Source organism: Juglans microcarpa x Juglans regia, chromosome 7S (genome assembly GCF_004785595.1).
Source record: "Juglans microcarpa x Juglans regia isolate MS1-56 chromosome 7S, Jm3101_v1.0, whole genome shotgun sequence".
NCBI classification, from domain to species: domain Eukaryota; kingdom Viridiplantae; phylum Streptophyta; class Magnoliopsida; order Fagales; family Juglandaceae; genus Juglans; species Juglans microcarpa x Juglans regia.
Window position 1 is genome coordinate 3,831,678 of NC_054607.1, and position 23,416 is coordinate 3,855,093.

The window sequence follows — 23,416 nt, forward strand, 5'->3', positions numbered from 1 at the left end:
ACCTAAAACTGTCACCACAAGTAAACATGCAAAGTGCCAAAGGCCACAGGCCTGATGGCATAACACCCATCCTCCAAAATGGAGGTCTTCGGTTCAACCCCCCTCCTTCGTATATCATATGTTGCCTCTGAAATCGGAGATTCAACCATTGGCTGCAAGAACCGGGAATAACAGAACTCGATTTGTAGCCTACGATGGAAAGTAGCTGATCCCATCAAATCCTGCATGGTATCAGCCTGTAACTCCCTTGGGGGTATTGCAGCCAAGAAGCTCTTAATATATTCCTTGCACGATTCCTTCCCTCTACACACAACCTCTTCTCTCTCACGATTCTCCGACTCATTTGACTGGACGACCGGAGCTCCATCAGCTGAAGAATACATGCAGCTTTTAGGTTGCACCTTATCACTAGCAAGTTTTTCATCTGATGCTTGACTCTCATTTGACAATCGTAAAATTGTTGTCTATCAAATTTGAGGACATATGCTTTGTTGCATCCTTCATGGAGTCTCTCCCCTAAAGTGTCGATGATGTAGTAAGCATCCTCCTCAACCTTTAGCACGAAAAAACCTTAAGCAAGAAGTGGCTCATCATTGCTTGAGCAGTCTAATGTAGAACGGCTGCTGATCTCATCCCATATATTGTCGAAGGACAGGGTACCGTGTAGGAAGTCCAAACTCCCCTCCTCCAGTCCTTCTGGATGGAAGAATCCAATAGAGGAATTTTCTGAAACTATAGAAAGAGGACGGATTTTAGCTTGGAGAATTGTCTTAAGATCGAAGTGTTTGTCGGGGAACTGCTCTATGTAGGCCCCATTGCGGCAAAGACTTCTCCATTCCAATGATCCATCTCTAATCAGCCTGTCAAATTCAGACTTGATGGGGAGCTCATCTTGGTTGGAATGCAACCAATCAGCAATGACTGCAACCAGAGCTGTACATGTGCTCTACCCAGCAGTGCGTTCACTCCTTTGATCGATTGAAGCAAAAAAGACTTGAGTTTGGAGTTTCAATTGTTTGTCACGGCAATATACTTCCTTACATTCCCAACTACCTACAGCAAATTTGTCATCCCCAAACTCAGATATTGATGACCCATCTGTACCAAAACATTCTCAAGCAACTGCTAGAAAACTATCATTAGTTGGATAAAAATCAGATACCTTTATTGAAATGCTAGTAAAAATATGAGCTAACCAGAAGGTTTGATACATACCCCTGAACTAGACTCGTCAGAGGAGCTAAGCTGCCTACAATCATAAAATATCCTCTCCACCCTCTTCTCCGTAACGTTTTTTTTCAGAAAAGTTTCCCCTTTGGCTTTATGAATCCTGAAGCTTAGTTTTCTCTTCTTCCAAGAGAGGATAATGTGCTTCAAATTTGGCCTCAGGATCTGCTCAGAAATTAGAGCACGTGAATTGCCAATATTACAGCATCCCACATCCAGTTTACTGGTGCTGTAATAGATCCAGAAGTCATTTTGGCCGTTGTTAATTGCATTGGTGTATGATAATCCTTTGGCACGGTTTGCAAAGGCCAATGTTTCATAACTGAATGGTCGGCTAATGCTATAATCATCCTTTGTTTCCTCTGATTGCCACTCATCATTATTAAGTGAATCTGTGTAAAAGGGATAATTGCACTCGGGATCCATGCTTTTATCGGAACACCTACCATCACTTCCCTCTTCTTCACAGCTTGCCTTCTTTGCTCTAACTGCTGAGACATAATCTGTGAAGTTTTTCACTTTTCTCAGACCAGCTTTAAGGGCAGAAAACTCATCTCTTTCAGTTGAGTTAGCTTTTGCATAACAGAGTGACAGTGGAAGGCAAACTATTGACTTCTGCACCGTCTCTGAAGGTTGTTGAGCAATTAGCAATTCCAGTAAACTGACAGATAACTGCATTACGGATGAACTCGGGTTGAGTTAAAAGAAATTTTCAAAAAATGCAAGCAGGCATGAATAAGAGAAACATTTGTAAAAATGCACTAAAACTTGTAAAAACGCACTCACCCAGAGTGAGGGACTACACTCAGTAGTGCCAATTGGGACTTTGACAGAAACATTAATTTGGGTCTCTTTTTCCATCAGCTTCAGAAGCATATTCTGCCAAGTTCAATGATCCAGTTCCAACAACTCGAACCCTGTTCCTGGACCCTTCGTTCATACCCTATAGTTGAAAAAAGAAAGGTCTGATCATCAAAACGGTTAATCAATAAGACACAGTAAAAGCAATTGCCCTTGACTTGGCGGAGACAAATTCCAACATTCAGATAGGTGGTGTATTGTTGTAGAATTCATTAGAAGCCGAGGGTCAAGTTGCACAATTTCAAGACAAAACCTACACATAATGGAAGTCGCAAAGGAGGAAAATAATATTTTTTTTAAGAAAAAGAGGAATGACAACATTTGGGAGCAGAGAATATGCCAGCATTATTCATCCATGATAGATCATCCAGGTTGAATGTCTCTTCATCAATAGCTACTAGTGAAAAAAGCTTGACACCACTTCGCTTCAGGAAGTGGAATCCCAACAGTGAACAGGCAGACCTACAAGCTCTCAGTTATAGAGTGACTCGGAAGTACTGCTTCTGATGATAGCTCTGCTGTAATCGAAGGCATGTCAAACATCTGGATGAAAGAAACCTGTTGTATACAAAAACAGTGATGAAAGATCTTGGCGATAGCTCCAGAAACACTATAGAACATACTGGGAAGGGATAAAGAAAAATGCAGCATCAATATCATCTTCAGCCGACCTAATGAATCTCAACCTCTACAATAACCACTAAGCAAATCAAATCATTTCCAAATATGTCTGATGTGATATATTTAAATGAGACAAAAACCTGTGCCTCCTTTATATTAGCCTAGAATAGGTGACAAACCACAAAGTAAAGATTAGTACTTCACAGAACAATCCACCCTCAACAAAAACCTGTGTCTATTTGAAACTTATACAAATCATTTCTCTTAATTTTTATCTCATTTCTACTTTCATGTACTAAGGACAGTTGGTTTTAATGAAGATTATTAGTTGAGAAAAATGAAACTACAATATCCAAAGGCCAAAAGAATTAATACCTAAAAAGGAAGAATCACAAGCAAACGAAAAAAAAAAGGAACTAACACTAAGCACCGTAAATGAGACCTCCCATGGACAAAACACACCCTCTTTGTAGCCCGAGAAACTACACAAACTTCGAAACCCCTCGTTCCATTCCAGCACCCCATCATCTCCAACACCCACTTATTTGGTGAAATTTCTCTTTACAGAGCGCCTCAGTGAACTCAAAGCTCCCTTCTGACCTTTCCACTTAAGTTCACACACCAATGCCTTCCCGCTCTCAAATTGAGTTAAAGTTAAACCTTCGAGCCGGTGAACGACAATTATGGCTTCGAATTTCTTCGACGACAGTGGTGGCCATGCTGGCCACCCTATCAGCTTTACCATCATTGACTAAAAAAAAATAAGAAAAGTTATAAAATATGAGAGTAAATAATAGCTGATGCTGAAAAGGAGTTGGAGTTTTGGGTTGGTAGAGAACTATTTACTAGTGGAGATAATGACTACTGGGTTTTGCAGATGAAGGAAGATTATTGAAAAAATGAATGTGGAAAATGCCATTTCTTATATACGAAAAGCCCCCAGAGAGAGAGAGAGAGAGAGGAGGAGGGGGGCCGGCACTCCAATTTACACAAGAAATAACGTCTCTATTTCCACCTACGAAGTGGTTTCGCACCTGTCCTTGCACAGATATACTGTTGTGTATGTCAATGTCAAGTTGTCACCGTCTCTGTAATCTTTTCTCTGCCATTCTTAAAATCTTGAATCCCTGTACTTTTATTTATATTTCTTTATTCATTTGTTTTGTGCTGTGGTTTTCAAATTCTGCGATTTAACGGAGGTTTCTAGTATTCTTCTATCATTCTATGTATTAATGGACTTGTCTTGCATCTGAACTTGATTCGTACTGACTTCATTCGATAAAGGGAAGCGCTGTCTATCGTCTTTTTTTGTCATCATCTTTTCGTTATGTACAGTCGATAGATAATTAAGAAAATTTTATATTTGTGATCTTTCTGGCTTAAATTAGATCTTCAATTCATCTCAACTCATTATTATAATTTTTTTAAATCTCAATACAAAATATAATAAACAATTCAACTTTTTCAATTTTTAAAATAATAATAATATTAAAAAATAATATTCTAATAATATTTTATCATCTTAACTCAACTCACTTCAACATCTAGAATGCACTCTATATCACACATTGCTTATTTTATATAATTTTATTTACAAAATAAATTTTAAATTTTATCAATCCAATTTTATTATTTAAATTTTAAATTATACCATATAAATAGTATATAATATATATAGACTTTAGAATAATTCATAGTCATCACATTGCTATGCTGTCTTATCGTCCTGATTCCACACGTTGGCACATTAAAAAGTTGCCAAACAAGATAGTCGGTTCCAATATTAATAAATGCTAAGATTTTTCTCCTATATAATTTTTTTAGAATCTTTTATTTCCTTAGTATTTTTTTTATTTAATTACTCGTTTAATTAGTCACATGACAACATATGATTGGCAAACTCTCCCCCAAATTGAGAATGGGTTTCAATGGAAGGTAGATCAGTTTAGTGATGAGATGCATCAATTCAGTTTCCTACTCTATCCTACAAGGAGAATAAGGCAGGGTGACCCTTTTATCACCCTATATTTTCATCCTTTGCCTTGAAGCACTAAAATCTTTACTAAATCAAGCTGAGGCATTGAAATTAATCTCTAACATTCCAATTGCAAAGATGTAAACTTTGTATTAATTACTTATTTTTTGCAGATGATGGCTTGCTGTTTTGTAGAGAAAATTCACTTGAATGAGCCAGGCTTATTGGCATTCTTGATATCTATGAGAGGGCCTCAGGTTAGAAGCTCAATAAAAAAGAAGACCTCTATTCATTTTAGTGCAAATACCATCAGTGCTGCAAAGGGCTCTATAATCATTATTGCAGCGGTCAGATCCTCCTCATCTTATGAAAAGTATCTTGGACTGCTATCTCTCATTGGTAGATCAAGGCACTAAGCTTTTAAAAGCATTCTGGACAGAGTTAGGAGTAGGATTAGCAACTGAAAGTCAAAGTTCCTCTCTTAGGCAGGAAAGGAAATCCTTCTCCAAGGTTGTGGTTCAAGCACTTCCTACTTATTGCATGGGGTTTTCAAACTATCTAAATCTTTGATCAACGGGATTAATAAGGTGATGCATCATTTCTGGTGGGGACAACAACAAAATGAGAGAAAAGTCTATTGGATTTCATGGAGCCAAACGGGGAAGGCTAAGTCTGCAGGAGGGTTTGGTTTTCGTGATTTGGAAAGTTTCAATTTTTTACCAGCCAAGCAAGGATGAAGAATCTTACAACAACCTGATTCCCTGGCTACTCATATATTAAAATTGAAGTACTTCCCTAACACTACATTTCTTCAAGCCAAGTTGGGGTCTAGACTTTCTTTTTATATGGAGGAGCATTGTAGCAGCAAAGAATTTAGTGACAGAATGCTTTATGTGGAGGATTGTGAATGGTCAAGGAACTAGAATTTGGAAGGATAGATGGCTGCATAAGCCCTCAACATACAAGGTTCAAAATGCAGTTAAGGTACTTGATGAAGATGCTACTGTGGCAGAGCTGATCAATCCTGACTTTAAACAATAGAAGCTGGACCTTGTGAAGGAAATCTTCTCAAGTAGTAAAGCAGAAATTATAAAAGGGTCCTAACCAATTTTTCCAATGCACTAGATAAGCTGACTTGGAGGTGCCTGCAAATGGCCAATTCTCAGTGAAAAGTGCTTACCATTTATAGGAGGAGCTCAATGATCTTACGAAGGGGCAAACTTCTAATTCTGCATCTAAGAGAGAAGAATGGACTAACTGTTGGAAGCTCAAAGTGCCTAATGTCACTAAGGTTTTTGTGTGGAGAGCCTGTCTAGACTCCCTACCCACAAACCTGAACTTGTCTAAGAAACAAATTATGGAATCTCCAATGTGTCCCATCTGTTTGAAAGATGAGTCTATTGTTCATGCGCTTTGGAAGTGTAGTTCAGCAATGGATGTATGGAGTCGGTGCTCAAAACTTATTCAAAAAAGTACTGTGTAGATAGTTTTAGAGGACTCTTTGAAGGCCTTAGTGTAGTAGCTGAGCAGCATACTATGGAGGAGTTTGTTGTCATAGCAAGGAGAATATGGTTGAGAAGAAATGAGTTTGTTTTCAAAGGCTCTTTTTTACATCCATCTTTGGTGGTGCAACAGTCAAAACAGCTACTGGTGGATTTTAAAGAAGTGCAGTCAACTAATAGTCCTGAGATTCAGGAATCTCTTGCACAGGTCTGTAAATGGGAGCCCCCTCCAGAAGGTTTCTATAAAGTGAATTGGGATGCAACTATCAACAAGTCTAGGTGCAGTATTGATTTTGGCATTATAGTTAGAGATCACGAGGGAAATGTCATGGCTACAGAGGATGCAGAGAGAAGGCTTCAGTGATCCTCTGTTGGCAGAATCAATGGGAGCTTTACATGCAGCAACACCTGTCTTGTTTTGACAGTTAATCTGTTAATCATATTAGAAGAACTGCTAATGGGGCTGCTCACATGTTAGCTAAGAGCACTTTTGAGTTAGTGGAGGATGTGGTTGATATGGAAGATTATCATTCTTGTACTCATTCCTTCATTTCATGTAGGCTTTTCAATAAGAGATGCTATTTCCTTTAAAAGGAAAAGACTCTTCCCCAAATTAACCACCAAAACAGGATGTGGACTGGCATGAGGTTTGGTTGTAAAAGCATGAATTCATAAATTTATTGATTAATCCGTGAGGAATTCCCTGGAAAATGAAAAATATTACTTGACATCGGAAAGAGTTTAGGGAACAATTTCAATTTCATGCACACAAGAAGAATACCTTGTCCCCAGCCGTATATTCTAATAATAGTCTTTCCTTATTCTGGTTGCTTATGAATAAACGTTCTAGAGCCAGTGCCTTCTGTTGCTTAGTTTTTCTCCCAAACGACTCATAAATGGGTTCGTTGGCTTCAGATTTCAAGAGTAACCCATTAATGGTAGCATGTTAAAACAAATAAAAAAAAAACAAAAAACAAAATAAAACAAGGCCACATAAAGATAGCTTCTATCACATATTCCAGGCCAAGAGAAAAATCATATTGGGAGCAATCTGTCCTCTTAAACAGATTCATGCCCTTCAGCTTCTCTATTTATGTTACAAATAAAGAGTACACAACACAAATTCTATGAAAGTTGAAGACAACTATTGGTACAACACAATTCTCTGATTTGCTACACTGATACAAAATTGTGAAACCTTTGTGACTGCACCGCAAACATGATAACGCAAAAAATTTGTAAATGAGCAGAGAGAATCATCAAATTTTGCACCTAATGAGGCTCATTTACCTTTTTCAGCCCCAATCAAATCCAGCTTACCAACAGAAACAGCAGTCTCTTGCTGTTGACCTCTTACCAATATAATTATTTGTGCATCAGTTGCAACGGTAGCTCCTGACAAGGAAACCGATCGTCTATAATGGTCGATATATTTACTTCTTCCGAGTCTTGTTACGACTAACTCTGACAATTTTCCGGCCAGACTTGTCCCCACCACCAGCACCCACTGAAAAGCTCCCTCCTAAACTGTTCGTAGCCTGAAATGGAGACAGGTTCTGTGGGGTGGCTGAACTCTGTTGGCCTCCAAATTGGAAGGGATTTGCTGCTGATGGAGTTGCTGAACCAAACACAAAGCCAGATTGTGGAGGTGAGACAGGAGGATGACCAAATATTGGAGCTGTAGGCGTGGATGCTTGAACAGTATCCTCTGCCATGCTATCCTCCATATTCATTTGATCATTAGTTCCTGAGGAAACTGAATTAAATAGAAAGCCTGGACTGGGGTTACCAAAGACAGGCTGTGATGAGGGAGTAGCCATAGCTGAAGTGAACGAGAAAGTGGGACCAGATGACGAGCCGGTATTCGATCCAAATACAACAGATGCACTACTAGTAACAGCAGCAGGTGTAGATGCCGCAAATGCAGTCGATGATGCAAATGCAAACCCAGTCGAGGAAGAGGTAGATGCAGCAGCAGCAGCAGCTGTAGATGCTGTGAAAGGAAACCCGGTAGAGGGTGATGAAGCAGCAACAGAAGCTGTAGATGCCATGAAAGAAAATCCAGTTGGGGGCGATGCAGTAGTGGGAACAGAAGCAGTAGAAGCTGGGAAGGAAAATCCAGTTATGGCTGATGTAGTCGCAGCAACAGGAGCTGTAGATGCTGTGAAGGTCGAACCAGCTGAGGCCGATTTAGAGTTAAATGCTGAACTAAATATAGAAGACTTCGTAGGCTGCCAACTGGAACTAAACAAGCTTGAAGTGGTGCCAGCTATGGCACTACTGGAGTTGGCCTCGGAAGAGGAAGCAGAAGAGTTAACTCCAAAAGAAGTACCTGAATTGGAAAGTTCAGAAGCAGGAGTAGAAGCAGCAAACAGAGAACTGCCTGAAGAGAAAGCTGTATTCCCAGCCAATCCAAACGAGGTGGATGGCACAGATGAACTGAATTGAAAAGATGCAGCCCCTGTACCAGCAGGGGATGCCTGTGCACTGAGCACAGATCCACTGCCGGTGCCAAAAACAGTAGAACTCGGCTTATTATTAGCAGTTGAAGTGTCTGTAGCATTGAATGCAAAAATGCTACTTCCTGCACTGGCATTTGCAGCAGAAGTGCCAATAAAAGGAGAGCTGTTGAGATTGCCAAAGCTTCTCTCAGGCCTGGTCTTGGCTGCTTCTGATTCTATTCCAAAAGCAGCTGTTACTAGTGCCGCTGAAGTTGATGGTACTATAGATCCAGATTTAAATATAGGTGCTGTTGAAAATGAAGGTGCTGCTACAGAAGAGGTAGACAGTGTGCTTCTGCTGTTAATGGCAGTGAATGCAGTGGTTGTGGTGGTTGTGGTGCTGCTGCTGCTACCGGTGGAAGTAACAGTCAGGGCAGAGCTATTGGATGAAGGTTGACTGAAAATATTATTAGAAACAAAAGGTGCAATGGGTGAAGACAATGAGGAAGGGCTTGAGGCAACAGACCCATTATTTAAGATAGAAGTATTGGCAGAGGTGTTGGCACCAACACTTGCAGTAGGTGTAGGTGATGATGCAGCAGATGAAAGTGCAGTTTCTGCTATGCTAGAAGTGACTCCAGCATTTGAGTAGTTCTTATTATCAACTTTATCCATGTCAGGTACTTTGGGTACAGAATCAGTTGCATCAACAGTTGGAAAGCTGCACATGGAGATGCAAATAAATTCAAGTTCTCCAATTCATGAAGATCAATTATTCAATGTAAGACTATTATATCTAAATCTAAGAAGTCAAACATCGTGTTTTAGACATCAGGCTTTAACTTGGGAAGTGATATTAATAAAGAGAAAAGTGCATAGATGGTCTCACAAATACAAGAAATGTCCTAGCACCTTTGAGAATATTCACAGGACAGAGAAACTGGGCGTCAATAATGCATTTTGTATCCCATAAGCTCCAAAGGACATTATAACTTAATCACAAAAACATGACATGGCACTGCTGAAGTAGATAATATGCATTTCATATCCCTCAAGTTCCAAAGGATGATATATCTGAACTGCTCTTATAAAACTAAGCAATCTCCATAATCTAGACATTCCGCATGTCTTCATTATTTTCTTGTATCATTTTCTACTTCTAGATAGGTGACTGTCTTGTATAAACCCCATATACCAAGATGTCCCTTTTGAAATTTTAGTGGGGCTTTATTACGTATATAAAAAAAACTAAGTTAACTTTAAACTCAAAACTTCACATGGAAATCAACCAGCTTATCTACTTATCAAAAAGAATTTTTATACGTAAACGTACTTATCAAGAAGAAAATTGACCACCTTGTCTATAAGAATAGTTTTTAGAACATAAATCAACAGTCTCACATCCCTAAGCCAACATAAAAAAAGTTCTAAAATAGACTTAAATCAAACCATGGTGCTGCTGAATTCTAATGAAGCCCTGCACCCCCTACTCTATAACAGCTGCATGTATTTGCACAAATCAAACCAAAGTTCTAAAATAGCCTTATATTACCAAACAGAAGAACTGAACATGGACTTGGCAGTTTTCTATTTCCAGTATCACAGCCAGATGATATTCAAGAGAATTTTCTTAAACAAAATGGGAATCATCGCCATGCTTTCACAGATTTTCATGGTTATAGTAAAATTCTCGACTGGTCCTAGCCTTGAGAGCAAACTTGTCTTGGTCTCAACGGCACTTATAAAAGGCATACTACTGATGTGATCTGCTAAAATGGGTCAAAACTTGACATCAGAAGTTGTTGATGCACAAATTAAGAGAGATTTCAAACCATTCCCCTCAGATGGATGTAAGAACTATGTCATCTGTTCTTGAGTCATTGTCATCTTTAAGAAACTCATAGCACCCTTTCACAGATTTTCATGGTTAAGGTAAAATTCTCGACTGGTCCTAGCCTCGAGAGCAAACTTGTCTTGGTCTCAACGGCACTTATAAAAGGCATACTACTAATGTGATCTGCTAAAATGGGTCAAAACTTGACATCAGAAGTCGTTGATGCACAAATTAAGAGAGATTTCAAACCATTCCCCTCAGATGGATGTAAGAACTATGTCATCTGTTCTTGAGTCATTGCCATCTTTAAGAAACTCAGAGCACCCTTTCTCTACTTTTACCAGTCCATTCCTCTATAGAAAGTCATTTTCTATCTAAAACAACAAGAAGAATATAAAGTGGCATGCATTCATAATCAGATTGAGCACCCCCTCCACACACACCCCATCACAAGAAAACATAAAGAAAAAGGAGATAAATCAGTAAAACATCAAATGGTTAGTTCTAACAAATCTGCAGACCTGCTTGAGCTTTCAAGTTTCGCATCCGGACGAACGCTAAATTTGAGGCCTGCAGATTCACTAGCTGAAAATGAGGAAGCAAATACGAACTGTGGAACCTTGTCAGCACTAGAAACAGATGCAAAGCTAGCAACTGGGGGAGTAGCATTTGGTTCCTGGGGCAAAGCAGCTTTACCTCCCAAGCCAAACATGGGAGGCGCAACCTTTAATTGCTCAGGTGGTGCAGATTTATCAGATGTGAAGGTTGACTCTGTCACCGGCACAGCAGGTTGGGCAGCCATGCTGGTAAAGGTGGCGCTGGGAAAGGCAAAGCCAGTGCCCTTTTCAGCAACCACAGGTCCAACAGAAGACGCCAAATCATAGTTTTGGTTCAACGAAGAACTTGCAGGGGACTTAAATCCCAATAGAGATGGAGGCTTCTCCATTGTTACTGCTTCAGTATAATGGGTCTTCCTCTCTGCCACAGAAGCATCACCCTTTTCTCTCTCCTCAACCAAAGGAGTAGGTGCTGCACCATCAGGATAGTCATCATCCAGCTCCAAATAATCCTACAAAGCAGATCCATAGCATTGAATTTATTTGATGGTTCATGAAAGTGATGCATCAGAAACCTCAGGAGGGTTCATTAAAGGAATAATATAATTTTGTACCTGTTGCCCAAAAAAAACCAAAAATTTGATAAAAGTAAGAAGCCTTTGTGTCATATCTGACAGGTTGCAGAACAAAAATTCAACCATGGAATTTATCAAACAATATCTGATCATACATAGGCCAGTAGAGGCTTGCCAAAAAACAACATACCTCATGTGCACTCATCTGGAATGCCCGTTTCTTTTGTGGAGGATGGGTGACAGAGTCCACAACAGAATCTACAGTTTTGACACCGGGCAAGGTGTCCTTGTTGGAAGATCTATAATCTATGCCCTTTACTACTGGAACCGATTTTTCTAAAGGAGCAACAAGCTTCAATGGGCCATTTTCAGCTTTGTTTTGCTTTTGAGAAGTGCTGCCTAGAGCATCAGGCAGAGAGGTGTCAATTATATCATCTTGTACATTCTCCAGAAATCTTGGTGATTCTACAGTCTCCAGGCTTCTAAGAGCCCTTCCACGTAACATAGATGGTGACAATTTAGTGGGTGTGCTGTCCCTCAGAGAAACTACCTTGAATTCAGATGATTTCTCTTTTGGTGAAGCCAACTTTTCAAGTTGCTGCAATATTTTTGAAGCCATCTCACTGGACTTGGATGGAACAGGGGGAAAACTTGTACTTGGCACACTGTTATCTCCATTTACTATTGATGCCTTCGCTGAGTTCTCCTTATATTTTCCCAATAAAAGTTGTGTTTGATTCAAAGAGGAAGGGTGTTGAGCAGCACCAAGACCGACTCCATTTCCAGGAATAGAAAGTGGACTATCAGGAACTGGCAAACTCAAACCTCTTGAAGATAGAAGACTAGGTTTATGACGAATTCTACGTATAGGACCAACAGATCCTACATCATTGTCTAAGACTGAACTTCTGCGTTTTAAAGCCTGCAAAGGAAAGAAACATATTCAGTGATAAGATCGTGTTGGTGAACACCAAACATAGAGCATAGCATCTGATAATCTTTGGGATTTGTACCCCTTGCCCAGAGCCATGAAGTTTATCCTGCTCCCATGCAGCTGTAGATGACAATGAAGGCCCATCATACGAAACAATGGGCCCAACACCCTGGAAAATAAGGAAAACAATATAAGAACTGAAATCTAGAATTACATTGACATAAAAAAGGAGTTATATTCCCAAGCATGTACACCTTGAGGGAAGAAGCTGGGTGAACTCTGGAATATGGCGTTCTAGCCATGCTATATATTGCAGATCTGCCTCGAGATCTAGGCGTTGTAAAACCATTTTCAGTATACCCAACATTACCAGAAGATCGGGGCACAAGTGACATAACAGGCGATTTTGGTGGAAAAGGCCGGCTGCTTATAATGGTAGAATCTTCCCCAAAGGCTTGACTGCGAATACCAAGCATTGATGGGGAGACATTTGTAGGCCTACTGCCCATGTATGCTTTTGCAAGCTCTGCAGGTGAAGCAACACCTTCATCAAGGACCTGAAGACATTTTTAGCCACTACATGTGAAAGAAGTGCGTGCAATATGCAAATACTTTACTTTTATGAGATAAAGCCTCATGCACAACCCCCAAAAAGAAATTTAAATTTATAAACCATTAAAAGAGGATGAGCTGATTTTCTCACCCTTGAACTACTGACGGGGGCTGATATGAGGTGCTCCCCAATCGAATTTCCTAAAGCTTGAGCTATTGGAAATTTCTCCTTCCGGTCATGAGGCACCACTAGCTCTCGTGGAATCACTTCAGCCTTTTTCTCTTTATCCCCAATATGTATATCAACAGTTTTTGAATGCAACAAGGCTGACAGATGATCAATCTCAGATCTGCAGAGCAGTTGAATTTCATTCAGGATCAAAACAAGTTGTTACAAAATAATATTAAAAAAATGACGCATCTACATGATTAAAAGGAATATAAACATCCGTAAAGGGATATACGACAGAATGGTTAATTTGGAACATAAGATTCAGAGCTGCTATTGAATGGAGGCCACAATGCTAAAGTTAGATAGAAAGTGCATAGAGTAAAATAGATCATGAGATGAGAAATATTCATCGTCCAAGGTTCCAAAACAGGAAGCTTTTCAGTAAGACCTCACTAAAATATTGATATTACAAAGACTACCTGGTAAAGGTCTTCTGCTTTAAAATTTTTTCAAGCTCAATCAAGCCACCTCTGTCAGAACTCGTTGACTTGTCACCTCGATCAATGACTCCGTGCTGCACTCCAGAAGAATCCTTTACGTGCAAATTTGCACACATGACAGACACATCAAATAGATACACACGGTAGATAACAATACTCTAGCAAAATCAACAAACCCACACTAAACTATATAAATCTAGTTGGCCACACATTGTTCCACTTAAAGAATACAGTCCACGGAAGCAAATGGATAACAGAACTACAGAAACCGGTCAACATTGAGAAATGTGATAAAAAAATCACCAAGACTAATGAGTACCCAATTAGAATTTGGAATGCAATTGAATTCTACCATCCAATAGGAGTGGTACCAAAACCCTTTGTGAGGTACCCTCACACATGCCATTATTCAAAATTTATGTTCTTATTTTCTTCCCATCCCCATGGGAAAGAAAACCAGACAGAAAAATGCTACCTATTACTCCCTTTCCTTTTCGAATAAAAAAAAATGGAGATCATTTTGCAGCAATAGCACACCTTCAAAAAATCCTGCCTTCAAGTCCAGACGCAGAGAAACTCAGCCGTGTCCCTTCAATTAATTAGGCGACACTAAGATATTACATTCCAAAAACAAGTTCACAGCCAATAATTTGCTTGAGAAAATTCATCCTTAACAAGAAAAATTCGTTTCTTGCTTTCCGCTCAGAACCTCTACATTGATCAAAGTGGAGTCTCGCTATAAGTCAAGCTTGAAATAGAAAGTCAAGTATCAGAACTCATTTAACTTCTTTAGGCACACCACAATGCAGAGGAAAGTATGCATATTCCTTTTGACTCAAAAATTTATTTTGCAGAAATGTCAAATAAACATATAACGTAGGTGGTTGACCATTAAGTATAATAATTTACCTATTAAAGATCACATCTATTTAATTAATACAAGCTACCCATCTAAGAAGCAGGTTGAGACAACCTAATATAAATTGTAGAACATCCTCTAATGGTTTCAACTAGACGTGCATATAGCTTAAAACCAAATTGCATTAGCATGTAAAAGAACTATAAGGAAACTAAATAGGAGATACTTTTCACAACTTTATCAACCTCACATTCTGTTCCAAAACCGTGAACTCAGTAACTAATCACATAACCATAGTAACAAATAAAACAAAGAAATAAATAAATGAGATTTTTTTTTTACTGTAAATAAGGTTGGGATTTGATGTCTTATATGTTAGAAAATGAGAGCATACTATTGAACCTATTGCCCACAAAGGCAGAATTTGGTCCCAAATCTCAAGTACCACGCCAAGAGACTTTCCCAAATTTCTTAGCTAGAACCTTTTAGCAATGAGGCTTATTAAAAACTTAAAAATATGCAAAAGTTCTATCTGTAGAAAATAAAAAAGATAAAAAGCAAAAATTGAATTATAGCATTATCCAGATGACAACTGGATACAATCAATGAGTGATATATAAAAGCATTTGCACTTACTGTGACAACTCCATCATTGTGCTGATCCCTTGATTCCCGGTGCTTATCCCTTACTTCATGCTTTGCTTCTGGCCAAACATTACATTTGTATTACATGAGATTACTATAATGCAAGCAAATCCATATGTGTTCAACAAAAATGTTAGGCAACTAAGAAAAGCAAATAAGAAATTATAACAAAATACGAGAGCTAAAATATAACAACAATACTGGCAGAAAAAGCACGACGATGATAACAGAAATTAAAGATAAGCAACAGATTCAGGAAAATCACAGTCAACAATGCCCACTTTAAATTAGAATGAAAATCTCCTTGGACTTTATTTTGAATATAAATCAAAGGCAAAATAGAACCTTTATAGTTGAAATTCCAGTGATATTTTGAATATAAATTAGAATGGCTTTGGAGATATCATGAAGAGAGATGCTTTCTAGAAGAATGTTGTTGCTGTTAAATATGGGAGTGGATGGGGGGATTGGTGTTCTAATGAAGTTAGAGAAGCGTATGGGGTGAGTTTATGGAAGGGCATTAGGAAAGGTTGGTGGGTGTTTTCTAAACATATTAAATTTAAGGTGGGGGAAAGGAAGAGGATTCTCTTTTGGCATGACATTTGGTGTGGGGAATCAGCTCTTAAATCAGATTTTCCATCTCTTTACAGGATTGCAAGGGATCAAAATGTTGTTGTGGCAGATTATCTTCAATGTACGGATAATAATATTCTATGGAATGTTGACTTTATTAGAGACGTAAATGACTGGGAAGTGAATGTTGTTTCAGATTTTATGGGAAGAATTTATAACTCTAAAGTGATGCAGGGAAGAGAGGACAGGCTATTGTGGGATCATGCTGGAAATTTCAGGTTTTCAGTCAGTTCTTTTTATAAGGTGCTTAATTGTCATTCTGGTTGTGTTTTCCCCTAGAAAAGCATTTGGAGGGTGAAGGTACCTACTAAGGTGGCGTTCTTTAGTTGGGTGGGTTGCTCTTAGGGAAAGTATTGACCACAGATAACCTTAGAAAACGTGGTTTGTGTATAGCTGATTGGTGTGTCATGTGCAAGAAGGATAGTGAATCTATAAATCATCTTTTTTTACATTGTGAGGTGGCAAAGTCTTTGTGGAATGAGGTTATTGGTCGGTCAGGTTTTTATTGGGTGATGCCTAAGGAAATTGTGGAACTCCTTGCATGTTGGTGTGGTTTCAAGGCAAGGAAATGTGCTGCTGCTAGATGGAGAATGATTCCTTTGTGTTTAATGTGGTATTTATGGCTGGAAAGGAATGGGAGATGTTTTGAAGACAACGAGCACTCTTTTGAAGATCTTCGTTATTTTTTCTTTTCTACTTTGAGTTTGTGGGCTAGGATCTTTGTAAGGAATGATGATAATGTACTGAATCTGTTTCTGTCGCAGTTTCCTGCTTTCTAGTGTGCAGTAGGTATTTCCTTTGTATACTTCCTGGGTACTTGGGTTGTGCCTATTCTTGGTAATAAAATTCTTATTAATTATAAAAAAGAAGAAGATATTTTTCCAAGATTTCTTTTATAAGTAATCAAAGATTTTATCAAAATGCAAAACCCGTAGTCAAGCATGCAGAAAGTATACAAGAAGATGCCCTAACTCATGAGCAAATTCCTGAAATACAAAGTGAAAAAATAAACGATACTATGAAACTCATCAATATGGGGAAAAAAAAGACTGTACGAATCTTTGAGACAAAGTGACAACAATTGAAATTTCCAATGTAACACATGACAGTTGCATCGTAAGAGGTAATCTCCCTCCCTCCCTAACCACTGCATAGACCAGGATTATCAGGCCTAGAAGAGGTCTCTCATATCCTATAACGCAAAGACTCGTTGTCTTTCTTCGAGTTCAATATAGCGTAAAATGCCTAGGATTTTCGGACAACAAAATTAACTAAGCTTTACCATATGCGATTGGCAGGAATAAAAAATTCAATAACAGGCAGAAAGGGATTTCAAGAAACATATAGCATCTCGAATAGAAATATCATTACAAAGAGAACTAATTTTAACAAATACGAAGAGCGAAGAAACCCTAAATTAGTCCCAAAAGCTGCTTCCACAACACTAAAACCAGTATCACTCAAGAGAAAGAAACCTACATCACAACTGAAAAATAATAATTTTAAATTAACATTCAAATAAGGAGGCAAACTAACCCATCCAAAATAGAGAGCAACAAACACTCGTATTAAACCCTAGAAAAATGTGCCAAAATGAAATACTCCCTTTTTACAACTAATAACGCTAAACTTTTCAAAAACAATGAAATCTTACCAGAAATGGACGGTGGAGGCGTAGGCGGCGGCGGCTGAAGGAGGCGCTTGCGGAAAACGGAGGAAAATAGGCGTTGAGCGCTAGAGGTGATGAGCCGCTGAGCAGGATCGACCAGCCGCGAGAGCCACCCATTTCTGCTATTGTTGGCGTCGACGCTGATGATGGGGTTTCTGAGGGCCGTAGCCGGTCGATCATACGGCGTCGTATGGGTGCTCCTCCGAAAGGGCCGCTTCCGGAACTTGCCGCCGGTGCCCAAACCCTCTTCAGAAACGACGTCGTAATGGTTCCCTTGACGCGCCGTCTCCATACTAGGGAGAGAGAAAGCTAGGGGTTTGGAATGTCTTGGAATAGAACCCAGAGAGAGAGAGAGCGCGCGCGAGAAAAGTGCAAATTAGGGTTTTTAATGTTCGGAGCGAGAAAATGAAATTAAATTGTTAGTAAAATGAGAAATGATTCTTAAAGGAAAATATAAAAAGTTATTTTTTAAAATTGGAATGAGTATATCCTAATTTTTTTAATGTAAAAAATGTTGAATTGTATAATATTATTATCATTGGTAAATATAATTTTTTATATAGTAAAATAACTGTTGATTTTTTTATAAAAAATAAAAAAATATTTTTTATATTTATTTCAAACATCTAATATTATATATTTGAAGTAACTTTTATTTAAATTATTAATATAAAATTAAAAATTATAAGATAAATAATATAATGTCGACTTTGATTTGCGAATCGCCTTTTTTTTTAACCGAGTATGAGTTTATATATATTACTCTTGTCATTATAATTGTAATTTTGTTTGAGATTGTGAGGGAACATTTTCAAATGTCACGAAGAATATTATTTTGATTTTGATTTTTGTGATCTTTAATCATACAAATTGATTTAATATGTTAACACTAAATATAGTGGTTCAATGGTTATTGCATTACTCCCAAGTGATTTGATATGTATTAAGTTCTAAGTTTGAATCCAAATAGAGATTCACCATAGTCGATTAATAGGACTAGAGTTTGAGGCCTAATTTGTATTCAGAAATGAGTTAAAATAATTTTAGATGAATGGAATGAAATGTTGTTAGAATATTATTTTTTAATATTATTATTGTTTTAGAATTTGAAAAAGTTGAATTGTTTATTATATTTTGTATGAAAATTTGAAAAATTTGATGAAATGAGATAAGTTGATGTGAGTTTTGAATACAAACGGGACCTTATGGCTCTAATTCGAATATGAATTCTCTAAATTTGAATCTGAATATGTATCCACTGAATTTCTTAGTAGGATTAGAGTCTAAAAGTGAGATGAGAAAAGTTGAGAAATATGGGATGAGATAGTTTTACATGTGATATGTCGTTTGGATGCTTAAAATGATTTGATCGTTCTCAGCTATTCTCAAATTCAACTTGATTCCTCATTTCTAGTTCTTTGCTGATAAAAACTAGTGTCTAAATTATGGTGGTTCAAATCGAATAAGGTTACATAGGTCACGCTTGAATAAGAAAGTCACATACGATTGTGTCCTTTTAGGAGTGATTTAGATTCAGAGATAAGTTGAGATGGTTTGTGAATAGCAGAATAAAAGTTGAATTATTTATTATATTTTGTGTGAAAATTTGAGAAAATTGTTTTGAGATTTGAAAAAGTTGAATTGTTTATTATATTTTATGTGAAAATTTGAAAAAATTGTAATGATAAGATGAGATAAGTTGGGATGGTTTTGAATACAAACAAGGCCTTTTGCTAAAAAAGAAAAAAAAAGATATATATTTTAAATAGTTTCATGAGTCATGCACTTAATATAAATACTATTTAAAATATGTGACATCAATAGATGCAAGGGAAAATCATTAAATTTAACATGAATAGCATTTGTCTAGAGGGAATTGGAAAGTGCTGGATATGACCTAGTGAGATGTGGAGCATCAAATGCTTATACATTGCATATATTGAAAGTATAATACTACTTTACTATCTAGCATGCACGGTTGGGCGTGTCCTTAGCATAATTTTAATTTTTTTCTTTTAAATATTTAAAAAATATATACAAATTCAGAAGTAGTCATATCTTTAATCATTAAAAAATTAAAAAATAAAATACACGAAAGGTCAAATTGAAAGCATTTTCCATGTTGAAATATGGAAACAAATGAAGGGCGCCCACACAAGCGATTGCCATGCAAGCAATAGATAATAGTTTCCATCTATTAATGTATTTCACTTGTATTTGCAAAGTAACTAATGAAATGCAAAAAATGAGCTATCAGATTATGCAAAACATAATTCATTTGCCTAAGCTCTTTTTATTATTTGTCTCTCTCCTTCTCTTTTTCCTTATTATTTTTATATTTTTCTTTTCATTTCATCTTAATCCTCAATTATTCATCTTTTGATTCTTATTTTTCATGTAGATCACTTTGTCATTTTGAATGTGGATATATATACGTGATAATGCAAATTTATTGATAGTTAGAGGAAATAAATATAGTTTTTTAAGTAAATAAAAATTATTTTTAAATGATGAAACTAAAGAATAAATAAGTTAATGTGCAGCAAATGCATTGTAAAAATTATTAGCTATAGCAAAATAAAGTAAGTTTTGATGATCCAAAATAGATAACAGTTAATTAGATAAATGTGTGGCTAATGTTATGTATTTTAAGTAATTTTTTTATTTAATATAAATAAGAATTTATATAAAATGCATCAATCAATATAACCTAATACGAATTTAGAATAAATGAAATTTATCTTTATTTTAATTTACTCCACAAGGATAAATTCACCTTTTTAATGCGTGACACCATCCTTTTGTGAATTTAAAATTTATTTGTAACGCCTCCATCCCCACTTGTGTTTGGGGAACCATGGCTTTAGGATGTGCACCACACAGGCCAAACACCCCACAACGATCATAGATGTTTGGGTGCTCGTATGCTTACCATACTTGTGTGGCAAAATCGCAGCGAAAAATAAAAGAGACATGTATTATAACTATAGACATCAGTACCAGATGAAATATTAAAATACCAAACATCATATGCCATCCATAAGTCATAATGTCTTAATTCCATAACCGTTAGGAAGTAATTCCATAAGCTATAATGTCTTAATTCCATAACCTAGTGGATGTCAATCTATTGTTACATGCTCTTAAGTGACCAGAGGAGCTCCATCGAGATATTGCCTCATCTCAGCGATCCTGAATCATTCACACATATCCTCCATTTGTGAAAACAACAAGCAAACATTTAATATATCATCTAAACAAGGCGAGATACAATACTAAAATCGTTTACCAAATTAACATACAAGATATAGAAAATCTAACCAAAGTGCAAGGTAAAAAAGTGAGATACAAGAAGGAAATAAGATCATCACCTAGTTACTCTTTGCGATACAAAAGTTGTGACTTGAACTGAACATATAACATCTTGTTCCATGATCATCAAACATACGTTGTAAGCATTGCCACGGAAGACACTTACCCCAGGCAAAATGTGTTTACTGAGTTATTGGTTGGTTGTAGGTTGGCAAATTTTAACCCAAGACTGCTATTCCAATGATGACCTCGAGCGTCTAAGTATGTGCATGCTTGAAGGTTTAAATAGAAAGGGTTTTCTGGGTTGATCACAGGAGAGAGAGAGAGAGAGAGAATTATGCGTACTCGATAGAAAGTTGCAGAAACAAAATGTGAGGGAAAGGAAAGGCCGATGGGGAGATAAAAAGAGGAAACGACCTTCACGGGCTCTCTTTACACTTGACTCGTGATTGGTCTGGCAGCTAGGTGGCATCCGTTGGTCCAGGTTGATAAAACAAGGAAAAAGTGATATGCACAGAACGTGCTTGGCAGAATGCCTCAACAGAAAGAACACTTTATTTGTATTCTGAGTATCACTCGATCGTGCCTTTACATTCCTTTATATACACCATCAAATAACAACTTATTCCATACAATGAGTGACACCTGCATATTACAAAATATTCTCTCAACATTGTGTATCTTCTAGATTATTCTGAGGTAGGATTGATTCACTGTTGGTGCATGCATTGTAATCGATATGTCCTCCTTCTGATATGGCAGCTTGTGCTTGTGATAAATTCCTTTCCTTAACAGCCCCCCTCGATCCAAGCGGCACCGGCAATAAGGTGAGGCTTGATCGAAGTAGTAGAAACCGAGAGGTGGAAAGAGACTTGGTGAGAATATTAGCAATTTGATCCTTGGTGGAAACAAAGGCAATTTGAAGAGATTTTGCAGCAACTCGTTCTCTTACAAAGTGGTAATCCAACTCAACATGTTTGGTGCAAGAATGTAAAACAGGATTTACCGAGAGATAGGTGGCGGCCAAGTTGTCGCACCATAGAGTGGGTGGAATAGACAAGTAAATACCAAATTCCTTCAAGAGAGATTGGATTCATAAAATTTTACAGGCTGTATTTGCAACAGCTTCAGTAGTGGAACGAGCAATGGTGGGTTGCTTTTTGGAGCCCCAAGACACAAGGTGAGATCCATAGTAGACAAAACCCACCCGTAGACTTTCTATCATCCAGGCACCCAGCCCAGTTAGCATCAGAGAAGGCTGAAAGTGATGTGGATGGCGAAACAGAAAAATGGAGACCAATTGTGGATGTATGCTTAAGATAACGAAGGATGCACTTGACAGCTTGCCAATGAGGAATTTTTGGACAATGCATATATTGACAAACTTTGTTAACCGCAAAAGAAAGATCTGGATGCGTAAAAGACAAGTATTGCAAACTACCAACGACACTGCGATATAACTGAGGGTCTTCAAAAGTTGGCTCATCGAAGGCTGTGAGTTTGACCGAAGTAGACATTGGAGTTGAAACAGTTTTTGCATTATGCATGTTGGTTTTATGAAGCAAATTTGTGATGTATTTAGATTGACTCAGATAAAGGCCTTTGGAATTTTGGCTAACTTTAATACCCAAAAAGTAATGAAGTTGGCCCGAATTTTTTACCGAAAATGAGGCGCCTAGAGCTGTAATGAAATTTGAAATGAGGGTCGAATTGGACCCGGTGACAATAATGTCATCCATATACACCAAAACAAACACAACATGAGATGATTTTGTGAATATAAACAAAGAAGAGTCGGATTTGGACTCATAAAAACCAAGTGAAAATAATTTGGTGCTGAGTTTCGAAAACCAGGCCCGAGAGGCCTGTTTAAGACCATAAATGGCATTTTTCAACTTGTAAATATAATGAGGAAAATTAGGATGCACAAAACCTGGGGGTTGACTCATGTACACCGCTTCCTCCAGGTCTCCATGCAGAAATGCATTTTGTATGTCAAGTTGATGTAAGGGCCAGTGTGATGAAACAGTTATGGATATCAAAAGTCGTATGGTGATAGGTTTTACAACTGGGCAAAAAGTTTCTGTGTAATTTATTCCCTCTTGTTGGTGGAACCCTTTGGCAACAAGACGTGCTTTACGTCTCTCAATAGAACCATCTGTTTTTCTCTTTGTTTTTAGAATCCATTTTGGTCCGGGAATGTTGAACGAGGGAGAGAAAGGGACGAGGTCCCAAGTGTTATTTTTTAACAGAGCTTGAAACTCTGTATTCATGGCCTCTCTCCACTCCTGATATTTGGAAGCCTCGGTGTAAGAGGAAGGTTCCTCTGATACAGGTAGATGGTGAGTTCTAGGGTTTGAAATTGTGAGTGAAGTGGAGTGCTTGGCTGGTGGCCAAGGAATAGTGCCATCAGTTCTATGGAGAGGACGATGAATGTTTACCTGGGAGCGTGTGAGCATAGGATGATTTCGGCTTGGATGAGCTGCAGCATAAGATTGAGTTGATGTTGTTGATGCAAGTAATGGCTAGGGAGAATCTTCGGGATGT

General features: G+C 37.7%; 2 protein-coding genes across 4 annotated transcripts; both read right to left on the minus strand.

The window, feature by feature from the left end:
- Positions 1 to 402: 402 nt before the first annotated feature.
- LOC121241284 lies at positions 403 to 3,466 on the minus strand. The gene is made up of 6 exons (XM_041138988.1): positions 3,131 to 3,466; positions 2,014 to 2,170; positions 1,564 to 1,899; positions 1,216 to 1,488; positions 1,075 to 1,122; positions 403 to 948 (listed from the first exon to the last, which is right to left on the minus strand). The coding sequence occupies exons 2-6, from the start codon at positions 2,101 to 2,103 to the stop codon at positions 856 to 858; spliced, it is 840 nt and encodes a 279-aa protein (XP_040994922.1). The 5' UTR covers positions 2,104 to 2,170; positions 3,131 to 3,466; the 3' UTR covers positions 403 to 855.
- Positions 3,467 to 7,217: 3,751 nt separating this feature from the next.
- On the minus strand, positions 7,218 to 17,957 carry LOC121240343 (nuclear pore complex protein NUP1-like). 3 transcript variants are annotated; one of them, XM_041137762.1, is made up of 10 exons: positions 17,543 to 17,957; positions 15,247 to 15,314; positions 13,731 to 13,843; positions 13,231 to 13,429; positions 12,782 to 13,084; positions 12,607 to 12,696; positions 11,784 to 12,515; positions 10,983 to 11,530; positions 9,154 to 9,348; positions 7,218 to 9,036 (listed from the first exon to the last, which is right to left on the minus strand). In XM_041137762.1, the coding sequence occupies exons 1-10, from the start codon at positions 17,847 to 17,849 to the stop codon at positions 7,620 to 7,622; spliced, it is 3,972 nt and encodes a 1,323-aa protein (XP_040993696.1). In that variant the 5' UTR covers positions 17,850 to 17,957; the 3' UTR covers positions 7,218 to 7,619. The 3 variants fall into 3 exon arrangements, with proteins under 3 accessions (XP_040993696.1, XP_040993695.1, XP_040993697.1); XM_041137761.1 differs by having other exon boundaries at positions 7,218 to 9,348; positions 17,543 to 17,956; XM_041137763.1 differs by lacking the exons at positions 13,731 to 13,843; positions 15,247 to 15,314; positions 17,543 to 17,957 and having other exon boundaries at positions 7,218 to 9,348; positions 12,782 to 13,053; positions 13,231 to 13,371.
- Positions 17,958 to 23,416: the final 5,459 nt, after the last annotated feature.

Coding starts and splice junctions, on each gene's coding strand:
- LOC121241284 (XM_041138988.1), bottom strand. CDS start 2,103: ATGCTTCTGAAGCTGATGGAAAAAGAGACCCAAATTAATGTTTCTGTC. Junction 1,900..2,013: donor AGTGTAGTCCCTCACTCTGG/GTGAGTGCGTTT, acceptor TCCGTAATGCAG/TTATCTGTCAGTTTACTGGA. Junction 1,489..1,563: donor CAAAGGATGATTATAGCATT/AGCCGACCATTC, acceptor AATGCAATTAAC/AACGGCCAAAATGACTTCTG.
- LOC121240343 (XM_041137761.1), bottom strand. CDS start 17,849: ATGGAGACGGCGCGTCAAGGGAACCATTACGACGTCGTTTCTGAAGAG. Junction 12,516..12,606: donor TTCATGGCTCTGGGCAAGGG/GTACAAATCCCA, acceptor TTTCCTTTGCAG/GCTTTAAAACGCAGAAGTTC. Junction 11,531..11,783: donor TCCAGATGAGTGCACATGAG/GTATGTTGTTTT, acceptor TCTGCTTTGTAG/GATTATTTGGAGCTGGATGA.